At 39.4% G+C, this 14,960-nt stretch overlaps 1 protein-coding gene across 8 annotated transcripts in view; it reads right to left on the bottom strand.

The window, feature by feature from the left end:
* Positions 1 to 14,960, bottom strand: part of PTPN13 (protein tyrosine phosphatase non-receptor type 13) — a 131,323-nt gene that overhangs the window by 53,278 nt on the left and 63,085 nt on the right. For all 8 annotated transcript variants that reach the window (XM_075421203.1, XM_075421202.1, XM_075421206.1 and 5 more), the window contains 2 exons: positions 4,235 to 4,330; positions 2,295 to 2,394 (listed from right to left, as the gene is read on the bottom strand). In XM_075421203.1, coding sequence (XP_075277318.1) covers positions 2,295 to 2,394; positions 4,235 to 4,330 — 196 coding nt within the window. The remainder of the gene's footprint in view (positions 1 to 2,294; positions 2,395 to 4,234; positions 4,331 to 14,960) is intronic.

The following is a 14,960-nucleotide window of genomic DNA, read 5'->3' as shown; positions in this document are numbered from 1 at the left end:
TTAAAAAAAATACTAAGGCTTGAAGTAAGATTGTATAGCTACACAAATGTAAAATTCATTCTGCTGCTGAGCATAACAGATAAGTCTTATGTTGCGCTTACAAAACAGTATTTTCCTTCTAGACTTCACACACATACAAATTACGTCCGTTAAAGGTACCAGTCTTAAGAGAGTAATAGAAAGTAAAATAAGGTAAAATTAACCATGAGAAAGTACGCACTGTTTTACCACAGCAGTTTCACTTGCTAATAGGCCCGATTCATTTACAACAATGTGACTCATTTACATACCACATAGTACTTTTCATTTCTGAAAATTTTGTAAATAGAAGCAGAAGCTCTCTATCAGCATCCACAGATTACTGCTGTTTTATTTTGAAGCATAGCTACAGTGTTGAACTGGCAACATTCCTGGGTTCAAGTCAAAGAAGAATGAAGTTTGACTTAGCAGTATTCACAAAAAAACCAAAACAAAAACAGAAAACAAACCCAAAAAACCCCACGGCAAATAAGTTTAGAAAGCTATATGCTCATTCTGTACACACAGTAATAGTCTACTTTGTCACTTTAGTGTGGTGCTAAGACAGCATAAAATGAAAAGGAGAAATTTACAACTCTTCAATAGGGTTACCTGGAACATAAACCTATAACCCAAGTCCTTGAAAATTTGCCGTAAAAGCTCACCAAAAGCTAGCCAAAATCCTCTTACGTCAAGGCAAGCTGGATTTCTAAGACTGCTTAGACACTGCAGTTTAACACATACACTGTTACATGTACAGATACCATATCCCTGCCAACAAAACAGTGTTGACCCAGCTAACCAATGCCTAAATACTTCTACATTGCAAGAAATGCCAGTATATGCATTTCTAAATGACTTCGCATTTTTCAGGCAAAGTGCAAGTAGTAAGAAAATCAACACAGCTGCTCAGCAGATCACTGAAAGCTGTAAGATTTCCATGTAACTGTTGTCTTGTTCATGTGCACTCAGATACTGCTCATCGGAGACCCTGCCTTACTCAGATCCACTTAGGGCATACGATATAGTGCAAGAAGCAGATGTTTACTTATTTTCATCTCCATGTTCAAAGCATGGCTCTAAGCCCTACTCGCTGCACATAACCCTGTAAGTTAAATGAACACAGAGGACACATTTGACAGCCTTGACACATCACCTGGACAATCAGACACCTCAAAGTTTCTTTAATAGGACAGAGTAGGATTTCCATCCAACTTATGCCAAAACCATATATATATCCTAAAATATTGAGCACAGCAGCAATCTTTCTCCTGATCTACCCCAAACAAAGCATAAAGCTGCCAAGAGTAGGCTTTGTTATTGTAATGTGGTGAGGGAAGAGGGGCAAAACATGTGACAAATTTTTTTTTCCTTTTTCCCTTACTACAAAAATTCTTTGAATCATTTGGATAAAATATTCCAAGATGATTCAGCATCTCGCAGAGATGAGAAGAAGAAAATGTTTCATCCAAAAGGTCAATGTTGATAAAAATTCTTGAACATTTCGAATGGAACCACTCTCAATACATAACAGGTATGGAAATATATGCTTCTGCTGTATAAAGATGCTTTATTAAGATGATGTACAAAGCAGAACTTACTTTTTAAAGTGATATTGATGAACAGCACTTGAAAAAATAAAAACCAAACAGATGTAATATTCAAATACACAGTATAGCAAAATAAATTTCAAAAAAGCATAAATGGTTACCAAATTGGCCTGCTTAACGAGTACTGAGGTATTAAAAAAAAAAAAAAAAAATCTAAACATAGCAACATAAACTAAGAGTTTGCCAGAATAACCAACCAAGTGTATGGGTTTTGGCTTATTTCAAAGAAATAAACATGCTATCATTTCCTTATCAAATGAAAAAATTTGCAAGTTAATCTGTATTAATATTAACACTTTCCAAAACATTATTTTAGAAAAGTATAATCAAGATAAAAATTATTTAATATTTCCAAGCAGAACGTAGTCTCTGACCTTCTGACAGATAGAGCAACTTGACAGAGTACAACCCAGTCTCCATTAAATATGGGAAGTGAATTTGGACTCCTAACTAGTATACTTACCTCTACATCACAGTGCATGATGAGACTTTTACTTCAGACTGCAATATGTAATTCTGAAATGCTATTTTCTTTCAAGTACAACATGACACTTTTTAACCTTAGACGGAAGCCAGGATGGGCGTGAAAAATTCACTTGCAGATTTAGAATACTTTCTTTGATAAAGACAAAGCACTCCAAGACATACGATTTTCACAGGGTTTACCTTGCCCTCTGAGAATTAGCTTGACTTGATGTGGAGATATCATCAGCACCTGGCAAAGCACCACTGGCATCATCTCTCTTGAAATCTTCATTTCTTCTCACTAGCAAACCAAAGGACAAATTAATACCTGACTGGGCAAAAAAGCACACAGAGTAATCTCATCTAAAAATCAAGGACTTATCAGTCACATGAGGTTACTTAGAATCAGATTCATGTGTTCTGCACAATGGCATTACAGTATTAGACAAACTAGCGTTATAAGGTTGATTTCAGTTTTCAAAGTGATCTTATAGTTTCCCCCAATGAAGATAGCTGCACTACACAAGTCCTTTGAAGAAGAATACTAAGGAAGGCCTAAAAGAAACCACAATTAAAAAACCCACACACAATTGCACAGACGTCTTTCCAAGGTGACACATTGCTTTGTCAGCCATGAGTTGAGATGCATACATGGCAGAGACAACATACAAACCCACTCCAGAACAGAAATAGAGCAGCTAGGTAAAGTAATTATGCATCCAGTTCACGAGAAAGGAGTTAAGAAACTAATACGTATATTGCTGAGGTCCTGTGTTTAATTTTTGTCCCTGGAATGTAACTCCCCCTTATAATTTATTAAAATTTTTTTTTTTTTAGCAATATACTAATTTCACCTGCTATTTTATTTGCAATAGTTATCTCCTTTTCTGGTACATCTTCCTGTAGCAGCACCTGAGATGCTACACTTAGAGCTTGATTTTGCAAACCACTTCACTTTCATCTCTTACTGTACCCTTAACAAACAGAGATAGCAGGAGAACTCTTGCAGAACACATTACAGCCACGCTGATTTAGAAATAGTTCTTTTTGACAGTCATTTCACTGAGTCCAGCAATACTACTACTAGTAGACAGAAAGCAGCTCTTTCTTGCCCATACAAACTTAGGAGTTGTTGATTTTGGACTTGAACCCATCAACAGCCTGTTCTAAATGGCAAGAAAATGAAGGGAAATGTGTTATAGGAGCCTGGCTACTTGTTGCTGCTCCCTCACCTTCTGGCTGAGTAAGTAGGAGGATAGACAAAGACAAGCAAGGTTGAGAGAGCAGTGAGTACAGGGAGGCTGGGTTAGAATTCTGTGCATACAGAATACATACAGTGCAGCTACACTCTAGCTTCCTAGCTATTGCTTTCTTTTCTCATTTTCATCAAATGGTTTGTCTCCATCACTTATAACTATTATAACTATTCTGTGAAGCCCATTGTTTCTTTGACTGTGCTCTCCTCTTGACTTCTTTTCACCATTCTAGCACTTTGAAAAAAATGCTGCAAGCATTTCCTTCCATGCCATGCTTCCATTGCGTAAAGAAAACCCTGCCATATCTCAGTGAACAACCCTTCACACCATCTCCTGCTTTTCCAAGCCATTGATTTCACAGAACTTAAATTTATCATACAAACAGCCTGTACTACGTACTACTATTGCATTTCAGTGAAATCCTTGGCCTATACATTATCAACCATCTACCCGTCACAGTAAAACACACTGATACAGAAATAATTAAACCATGTATGTCCCACGTAAAGCTTTTGCAATTTACTGTTACTGTACACTAACAACTCAATCGTTTCTGTGCCTCTGATGACAGCACGTTATTTAAAACAAGCACTCCAGTAAAAAGTTAACCATTTCCAGCTTTTCCTATGAAGTTCCCTTCCAAAGTGCTAAACTCATTTCTGAACAGACTGCCAATTATGCTGAACTGTACACAACATGAGATCATCTTACAAATACAAATTAGTGTAAATATCAAGTCTCCTACTAAAGATTTAACTTCATACTGGGGTCTATTTTACAACTCGAACCTTTTTCTTTAGTTTTTTTGTTTGTTTGGAGTTTGGTTGGTTGGTTTGGGGTTGGTTTTTTTGTTATTTGTTTGGTTTTTTTAAACACAGGTCTTACCTTGCCTGAAATCTGGCTCCGAAGAAATAACAGATGGACTTTCACTCGAAGTACTATAAACATCGCTGTGGTAAGATCTGTGCCTCCTCCAAGGCTCTGAAAGTTTAAATCAGAGTATCAGAGAAGTAGGACAGCAACAGTTCTAATGCAAAAATCAAACACAAATTAATATTTGAAATATTTTTGAAATATTTTCAAAACATTTCTAAACACCTGTCTGTGGCTGTGGAATCCGAAAGCAAACACTCAGTGGATGCTGTGCAGTCCCATTCTGTGCCAGCAGCCTGAGGGTTCTACAGTCTGCCTGGCCTCTCTTGGCTATCCTAAGAGCCACCTCCTCTGAGCTTCTCATCATCACTACCAAGTTAAAACTAGTATTTAAAAAAACAACAAAACCCAAGGCAAAACCCAATTCCTCCTGCAAACAAAACTGATGAGAACTTTTGGTAAGTACCTCTTCCATGTAGGAAGCAACCATCAGGACTCAGGCCCTGGTTCCTTCATGATAAAAAAGGAAAAATATCCACAGAGGCAAAGTAGGAACTGGAAAATCATATTTCATTCAGCTCATATTTGACATACACAAAATATGATTAACAGTCAATTAATAAGGCCCTACAGGATATTTAATTAACCAGAACAGCTAAACGCACACGATGAGAAATCAGTACAGCAGTCTGAGTTCCTGCTCTCAGTGGATTCTTTAAATAACATACTGGAGCAAAGGACTCTACAGAAGTGGTATGTACTTGACCTTTGCAACAATCTCCCAAAATTTTCCTATGCACAAGACAATGAACAACCACACAGTGTGCATAAAAGCAGAAAACAAAACAAAAAAGTCCCCACATCTTGGGATTACTGATGCTTTGCTAAGTGAGAGAAAATTTTAGGTGTTTTTATTTGCAGCAGGCTGTTTCTGGTCCAACTACGGTTAATGTTTTTGAAAACAAAAGTGATAATATAGAGAAAACACATGTAACTGCTATGAAGACAAGTGCAATCACTACAGCAAGGAACATAAAATGTAAGAATACAAAATGAGGAATATACGAGCAGATGAGCCCGGATACTGGAAAAAAGAATCCAGAGGTTCCAACTTCCTACATACAGAAAACAAAACACCTGGTGAAAAATCCTGCAAGAACAATAAACCTGCAGCATAACCTATATTAGATCAGAGAAAAAGTTAGACATCCAGTCAACAGCACTACTCATTCAAACATCCTATAGAAGCAGGGAAAACACATAGGAAAAAGGCATGAAAAGATACAAGATAATGCAGTTGACCAAGACTAGAGACTAGTTCTTGTTAATTTTGGACTGTTTCCAAAACCTTCCTGCTTAAAAGCCAGCATTTCCCCCATTTCTACCAGCTCACTTGGGTTGTGCAGTTTCCCACTGTCTCACCAAATAAAAGATTCTTTAAGAAAACTGGGAAAAGTAAGCAAAGTCTCCAATCAACCCACGAAACCAACTGCTCCCAGCAGCCCACCCCAGTTGCAGTTTAGCAGCATAAAATCTAATTAATCCTAAGGACATTTCACATTACTCTCAGAAACAAGCAATACTGCTTGCACATTTGCAAACCAACCTACAGAAAGATCAACAGCGTTCACTGCATGGGGGGAGGGGTGGGAGGATTGTGGGGTTGCTCCAGTCTTTTGCAGTGGCTACTTCTGGCATTCTGGATTTTACAACAAAGAAATTTACTGCCAATCTAGCAATTATCGCCTAAAAAGGGAAATAAAAAAACAAATTCAGTGGGTAGCTTTTGGAGATGTATTTTTAAAATGCTCCCAGACCTTTAAGTGAGGCATCAATCCAAATATGGTACTGCAACTACACTACAGAAACGTATGACCGAAAATGGATCTCTTCTTTCCCAGTAGTTATCTTAGCCATAGGTTTTTCAAGTCTGCTAAACTGACTTTGAAGCAAGAAGATGGAAAAAGAACAATAAAATATAACATGAGATTTTAAACAGATTCTTTTTTTCCACCTAGTCAGCAGCCTAGGCTTTCTGAATTGCACACAAGTTGTGGCTCCATCCTGGTTCCCCGAGACGAAATTTTGCAAAAAAGTGGTAAAACAGAAAACTGCAGTTAAAACACGAAACAAATGTTTGTATATGGTGGCATAATATCTGACTCTGCAGGGTATTTGACTTCTCTTAACTCATCCTGTTAGCAGGAGTTGGTGCGCTGCTGTAGGCCAGTGGGTAAGTTTATGAGCCAAGAAACATAAAGCAAGATTCCCAACCACCGCTTATCTCAATGTTTTCACAGACCTCCACATGAGGCCCAGCTAGGTTTAAACCTGTTCTCCCAGCATTCACAAGTAGAGACAGAGATGGGACCACCTGTCTTTCTTGTCACGTCTTCCTCCCTAAGCAAGACCATACAACTTATCCCAATAACACAAGCAAAGGTGGTATTCTCATCTTCTGTAGGCATTTTACTACTTTTCCACGTGGGGCTGCATCAACAACTGTCACCCTGTTTGGCCTAGGGACAAAAGTTTAAAGGCAATTCAGAAGCTACAGCCTGAAATTCGGGGTAAATCCTCTAGATTTTTCTTCATTTTGCTCAGTTTCAGGAAAATACACATGTGGAACTGCTTGCTGCTGGGGCATCTTCTCTTTGGCAACCGCCTTCCAGTTCTCCTAGTATATACACACATCTATGTACACCCCCTACACATCCCCCCAACAACGCACCTCCTCTTAACCAAATAACCTCTTCCGCGGCATGCACAAGATATGCACTGCAGACCGACAAACATTCAATTAAATTGTAAATATTGAGACTACTGTATCTATAATGCTTGCAAAACTACCCAAACAATTTATGCTGTCTCCTCTCCAGCAAATTCTCCTGAATTCTAACATATTGTATTAGGATTTAACTTCAGAGAAGGCACTTGGATCATGTCCAAGCTAAACTTCTAATTAAGAGCTGGCTTCCAAAGGTCACAAAGTCCTGATTCTGGGATCAAGTTCAAGTTTAGCTTTTTATACAGTAGTTTCAAAAATGAGGACAAACTTCTAGTCTGTCTGGCTGGGAGGGGACTGAAAGATGACACCAATAAAAGCTAAAGATGACAATAAAACAACTTATTTCCCATATTTACAATTCTCCCTGGGATTTCTGAATGGCCTTGGTTTGTTGTTTGGTGTTTTTTTTTTCTTTAATTTTTGGTGACTGAAGAAAGACTTCAGAAACATCAAGGACATTGTAGCAAAAATTGTTCTACCAGTTACCCTTCTTAACATTTCTTTTTTTAGATTACAAGTCTCTTACCAGAACACTTTAAGTAATTTCATAACTTGAAAACCAAACCTGAGTTTACGCATGTTTTAAGAGCCCATAACTAAAATAAATATATAAAACTTGTACTAATAATATAAGTTAACGTGTAGTAACACCATGATGCAGAGATGAATGAAGCATTACAACCTGAAGAATCTGTGTTTGTGCTGCTTAGTGTTGCAATGGTGCTTTTTCAAACTCCCTATCAAAACCAGCAAAGCACTACCTTACAGGCACCTAACAGCATAAAATGACAAAACACACTATTTGCACCAGGCAAGACATGCCAGCCCAAACAAGTAATTTACAGAAAGCCTCATCTCAGTCAACTTCAACAGAAATCAGAGAACCATATTTAGCTTGGAATTTCATTATCCTGAACATGTGCCTCACATTTGATATACAGGTTTTCTAATACGCATTATTGCAGAATAATTACTGGCTGTACGGAGAAGGAAAAGGACAGATAATATGGCACAGTTAAACAGGCAATTCTGTGACAGGAAGGGAGGGAGCTCTTGTTTGCTCTTTGAGGTTTATCAGCGGCTGTCTCTATTATGGAAGAGTGCTACTATAACACTATTTAAAACACATTAACTGTCCTGTAGGAGAGGCTGGGACTTGCTTTTTTCACAAGAGTTTAACCCATAGGTTAGAGTCATATTTACTCTTCCTTTTCCTCTTTTCATCTTGAATTCTCTTATGCAAGGTAGCATAGGTGTAACAGGAAGAACACAGAGATCCAGAATAAATCCCTGGTAAGGACTGATATCCAACAAGTGCACAAGGGAAACAAATGCATTCAGCCTTCCAGGGGAGCAGGCTTATTTTAACTTGCAAGATTTCCACCACCCATATTCTAAATGAAAAAAGCTGTATTGTGTATGCAGCTCAAGTCACCAGCCATCCAGGTGACTCCCTAGAGAGCCGAACAGACATCAGATGCATATGGTCTAGCAGGATCTGAGTAACAGGAAGAAACAGAGCCTAGTGAAACTGCAGAAAACACACATGTCCAGGACTAGGCTGGAAAGGAAAACAGCAAGCTTAAAACTAACAACTCTAGGGTCTAGTGAGAACTCAGTGTCTTGCACTCAGAAAGTCACCCTTCTTTTCTGGATCTGGATCATACCATCTGGGATAAGGTCTGTAAACGGACACAGAGAGAGACTGGAAGTGTGGCCAACAAAGTTGTATGGTTTAATTTAAATGTTTTATCCAACTGAGAATGTAATGTGTTGACTAAAAGTTGATTATCCGAGACTGTGTGAGCTGCTGAAGCTCAATAAAGCAGATAAAGCAGATGCCACTTTGCTGTGCAATTATGGAATTGTAAGAGCTGTTTTACTACCTTATCTTAAACTACGTAATTCAGAACAAAATAATAGTGGCTGATGCCAGAGTACTTGTACTTTACAGAAATCGCACAAATGTTTCTTTCTTTTCCCTTGAAAAGCCAACTTTTAACAACTACAAGTTTTCTACTTAAAATAGTATCAGTCCATTATCCTACCCTTCAGCTTCATTAATATGATTACTGAACATTGTTCTAACCGACCCTTATCCTTACCAGACATACCAACCACATGAGAAACATGAGAATCCATTTCTCCACCAGGGAATTTAACTCATACTGCAGCACAATGACCCTAAGACATGTATAAACTGAGCCTTGATGTGCTTTCACATGCAAACAGATCCATCATTGCGGATGACTCGCATTTCCTCTGCTCAGCCTACACATGAACTGAGTACATGCAATTCAAGAGAAAAAGAAAGTACGTACACTTCATTAAATTTACAGATGTAAGTTTGTAAAGCAGCTACTCCTCTTTTGCCCTAAATCCAGTCTCCCATTTAACCCACTTCTGCAGAAGCTCCCAAATTCAAATCTCTGGGGCTTCATTTGTTGGGATAAATTTACTAACAGCAGCTGCTTCATTACCTGCAGAAGTTTTCCCTTATTCAAAAATTCAGCTTCAAACTAAGAGAGCTTTTACAACCTGGACATTTAGAATATCCCTAACCATAACTCCCCACCTGAACATATGCAGTCATAATAAGGAAGTTTTATAAATGGGGTCCAGATGAGTCTTCAGGGTAGCTGAAATGAAAATACTGTTTTGTGAGATAAAGACACAGAAGACTTAGGAAGCAGAGACCCATCTCTAGAAACACAGAATATTGATACCTCTTCTTGCTGACTGTATGAAGCAAAGAGCAGTAAGTGGATAATAATAAAAAAAAAAAGAGGACTTGATCATCTGAGTTTTCAGTTGGAAAAAATCAAAGGCAAAAAGAGAGAGGGATAAACACAACTTGAGGCTCTGGGATTCACATGGTTCCGAACTGAAAAAAAAAAAAAAAAAATTAACAAAGGTTTGAGAATATTCCCAAACCACCACCATCCCCTCACCCCTGGATTCAGCATTCCAAGGCTTCAGCAATATCAGCTTTTTTGGTATTCTCCCCTCTTTTTCCCCACTGTCTGCTATTTAACCCATAGCCAGCTACATCACTACTCTCCTAACTGGTTTTGTGCTCCTGTATTCCACCTGGACATAGGCAATCTTTACACCTTACTCTCTCCTGCATCTCACAACATCCTCATAAGCAAAACTGCATATACAAATAAGGATGCACATTCACTCAAGTAACACAAACCAAATCACTTTGAATTCTGCATACACACAAAACAAGGTGGGGGGAAGCTGCCTAGGGAAATAAAAGGGAGACATTCATACTAGGCTACATTCTCACAGCATTGTGCCTTAGCATTGTGCCTTACCATTGTGCCATGTGAAGGCAGGCCTGAGATACAAAAACCAAACTGTGCTTACACTTCATAACTCTCAGAAGATACAATCAGTTTTCCATGTGAGAAGGCAATGAAAGCTAGGAGCAAGGGAGAACAGTTGACACTTTCATGCTCTTGAGCGGCAATGCAGATTTGCAAAATGTAAAAGGCAGAATATTACTTTCTCTCTGAAATGGGATACTATCAGTTTGTGCCAAGCAACAATTTTCAAGTTTCAAACGAACAACAAAACCAAAATCTGCTCTCCTGGTACACATCATAGAATGGTAAGGGTTGGAGGGAGACCTTAAAGATCACCTGGTTCCAACCACCCTGCCGTGAGCAGGGACATCTTCCACTAGACCAGGTTGCTCAGAGCTCCATCCAACCTCGCCTTGAACGCTTCCATGGAGGGGGCATCCACAGCTTCTCCGAGCAACTTGTCCCAGTGTTTCACCACCCTCATAGTGAAGAATTTCTTCCTAATATCCAATCTAAATCTGTCCTCTTTTAATTTACAGCCATTCCCCCTTGTCTTATCACTACGTACCCTTGTAAAAAGTCCCTCTCCATCCTTCCTGTAGGCCCCCTTCAGGTACTGGAAGGCTGCTAGAAGGTCACCCTGGAGCCTGCTCTTCTGCAGGCTGAACAGCCAACTCTCTTAGCCTGTCCTCATAGGAGAGGTACTCCAACCCTCTGATCACCTTCGTGTCCCTCCTCTGGACCTGCTCCAACACATCCATGTCCTTCCAATGCTGGGGCTCCAGAGCTGGACGCAGTACTCCAGGTGGGGTCTCACAAGAGTGGAATAAAGGGGTAGAATCACCTCCCTCCACCTGCTGGCCACAATTCTCTTGATGCAGCCCAGGATATGGTTGGCTTTCTGGACTGCAAGCGCAGAAAAACTGCAGATAAACTGCTTGGGTTTAACATCTAACAACTCCACAACTCTAAACAATTCTGCCTAAGCTCACAAAATCTACAGAACCAAACCAAGAATGAACAATAACAGCAGAGATGCTGAACTTACTCTCCCATCTCTTAGCAAGATTAACACATATTTTTGGAGTCTTTTCTTAGGGTTCAGAATTGGCCACACCTGAAGTCAAATAGCAGTCTCTTCTCCTTTCCCCTATCTGGCTAAACACCTAATCATAAACAAGCATCTTTAGTATACAAGAGATAAACAACCTCAACCCTGAAACCGTACAACAGAATAACATATAACCCAGCAAGCTCATGATCAAGGTGTAACCAGAGTGATAGAATCAGTTGACCATAAACATAAACAGCGCTGCTATGTTCCTGGTACAGCCCTACCCACCTGGACATTAGGTCTGGGAACAGAAGGCCTAGTCTCTAGGTAACCATTAATGTTAAACAATAGTAGTGAAGGGGATTTTTAATAGAAATAGCATTATAGTACCTATCTATTGTGTAAATTAACTGAAGCAGAGAGTCTTACATCTCCATACAAAGGGGTTAGTTTTTGGTAGGGGCTAGAAGTCGCCTAGAACCGGTCAAGACGACCCTGCTGTGTGGATGGGAGCCAGAAGAGGACTGAGCTTGCGCAGAAACAGGGGTCAACCCGCGGACACTGTGATGAAGAGGATGAGCCTTCATCTTGAGACCCCCGACGATCACCACTAGGAGGCACTGCGCAAGCGCAACTGGGAGGAGTGTATGGAAATAGACTAATTTGACTATGAAAGGAAAAGCTTATGTAATCAAATTAATATGTATATTTTGATCTATATAAACTGCATGGAAGGGGTATGGGGTATGCACGTTCGGTGGAATTATCTCCTGTGCATCTGGCGCTGCAATAAAGAATGCCTGCCTTTTAACACTACTTTGGTGTTACGAGGTTTTATTCCCGGATTTTCGGTGACAAAGGCACTTGCAATGACACTGTCTTTGGAAGGCTTGTGAGGCTAAATCCAAGATGTTCCGACTGTAGATTATAGTGCGGTTTAGATGATCTGCAGCCTACTACAAACTACTTTGTTACAGCACAGCTGTAATTCAAGCTCTGTCATTCTTTCCACTATAAACTCTACTTATCATGAGTTTATAATTTGGATCATAAAAATCTGTTCTGAGTGAAAGTTTGGCATACCAGAGCCTGTGCATGAGAATATTTTCTTTTTCCAAGACAGTCAGCTCCTTGAGGTTTTATGAATAACAAGAAAGTTTGCCAGCTCAACCCAAAATAAGTTAAAGAAGAAACAAGCTACATATCACTTAAGTTCCTTTGTAGTTTTATCTGGCCAAGTTTATCCCGCAGAGAGTCCAGTGCCACACTGAAAGCAGAGGCTTACTACAATTTACACAGACTTAACCGCAACCTAAACATGGACTCAGCCAAACTGAAAATATCCCCAGATCTGCCAGAGAGAAGGCAGATTGTGTCCTCTCTACTAAACCCAACCACCAACTCCAGTCCCATGACTCCTTGCCCATTCCTCCCCCTCCCCGAGCTGAGCAGAACCCTTATTCCTGACTACACAAAGCTTTCAAAATACTGTATTCTCATTCTCTGTTTCACCTTTCAGTGGCTCTTCCTTTAAGGTCATGCTGCATCCCACACAGGGAAAGAGTAGTAGTTGCTGTCATTTTCTGTGGACTTCTTTCCACTCCATTTCTAGTTGTTGCATACCTGTCCACTATGTGACTACTATCTGTAGGCAGTAACCTACTCTTGCGTTAAGTGCTAACCAAGAAACTGCCACCATTACTTTTATCAAGACAGGTGGTGTATTTTACCACAGCTTTCCATGCAATTGCTCATCTCTCTCAGACAGGCTGGGTTTATGTCAGAAGAGCAATTCCACAGGCACTTCATAATGACTGACATTTGGAAATCTCTGTCTACCCACTAAATGCTTGAAAACTACATACAGCAGTAGTGCACAAAAAAACTTACAGACTGTATTTTTCATTTCTTTGACAGATGAAACTATCAATAGACTATTTTTATGATAGATCCTAAGGGACTTGTCTGTTGTAAACAAGATGTGAGATAAGGAACGGTATAACGTACGGAACAAGAAAGGAAAAGGGAAAGAAGCCTAAACAGACTAGCAAACTTTACGTGTTAAGGCTTTTCTGAATCTGCTTATTAAGGTGGAACAGAATACTTTCAGTCAGGCTTCTCTGTAAAACACAAGAGCAACTAACTCCTATGTGTAAAAGTATTCCCCATCCATGTTGCTAAAATACTCCTTTAAACTGTTTCTCATTAAAAATTCACATTCACAACTAGTTTCTGGCCCAAAACTTTTTTTTTGTAGTTGACTAAAAGAACAGAGCCAAGCACACACTCCTAACTCTCCTAACTTCAATTCAAGAGTGAAATGTATCTCCCACCTCTGCTGAAAGCAGAAAACTCAGGAGACAAGAACATTGCAACCCAGCTATATGCTGAGAAAGTATCTTCATTTTTATCTAGCAAGTAATGACTGTGAATTCAGAAGTATGGGCAGTAAGTCATTAGCTGTTGCCTCAGTCTTTCAGATTTGTCAGCCAGCTCCTGTGATTATTAAGCCCCAGTTTCCAGTTTACTTTGACTGCACTTTCACCCATTCCACTTACGAATCGAGTAGTTTCACATATCTGAACTGTCTCAGTTTGCAAGGCACAGGCACGTTATGTCTTCTGCCATCTCCCAATCTGTTTGAATGAGAATGATAAACTCTTGCTCATCAATGGGTTTGGCCAAGCTTTTGGTTTTGCTGTTGTGCAACACAAACCTGCACAAAGCTGCAATCCTGAACAACAAAGCTATTGAGCTTTCCCAATGCAGGGAGTGGCCTCCTCTTAAACTTTCTTAGCTGCCTATCTCCAAAGATCCGGGTTGACTCATACACTTGATATGGTCCCCTTCAATTTCAGACTCTTAAACCAAAAACCAAACAACCTACCTTCCCCTTAAATCATCAGACATCTCGGTAGATAATGACAGATGGTGAAATCCTATTGAGTTAAACAATGGTATCTCCACAGTACTACTACCACCTATGCTCACTCCTTCGCATTATAAAGTAACCCTCATCAGAGATGCTAATTTGATAGCATAAAAAAACTCCAGCTGTCTTGTCTGTACAACTTGTACAGAAATCACAGTAGCTTTTTAAACTGCCTATGCCATTTCAATAACCCTCCTTCTTGCTGCAGCACAAGCTTAACATGCATAGAACAGAGAAAGAACTGGCTTCCCATGCCAACTGCAATATAAGCATCTCCTGAGATGGCCACAAGGGGCATCAACCAGCACTTTTAGAAATTCAACCTTGATAAAAGGCTTTATCATCTCTCCTTAATAAGGAGGTATTTACACCTCAGGACAGGAAATGGAGGCAAAAGTTGCTTTTTTCACAGTTATTTCTCTCACACAACTGACAGGCAGCCATGAGTTTTCAACTGTATGGATTTTGAATGCACTTGAATAAATGACTAAGCTAAATTCATACATTGAGCTCTTCTTTTAATTCTTTTAATTAACTGATGGAACTTGAAGTATTCCCACTGAGGTAAAGATCTTAACATGAGTTCAAAAGAAATTTCATATTTAAGTGCTTAACTGCATCATCCAGAGTTATACAGTGCAAAACCTGAG

Source organism: Opisthocomus hoazin, chromosome 5 (genome assembly GCF_030867145.1).
Source record: "Opisthocomus hoazin isolate bOpiHoa1 chromosome 5, bOpiHoa1.hap1, whole genome shotgun sequence".
NCBI lineage: Eukaryota > Metazoa > Chordata > Aves > Opisthocomiformes > Opisthocomidae > Opisthocomus > Opisthocomus hoazin.
The sequence above is the reverse complement of the archived record's forward strand: the minus strand, read 5'-3'. Positions and strand labels throughout refer to the sequence as shown.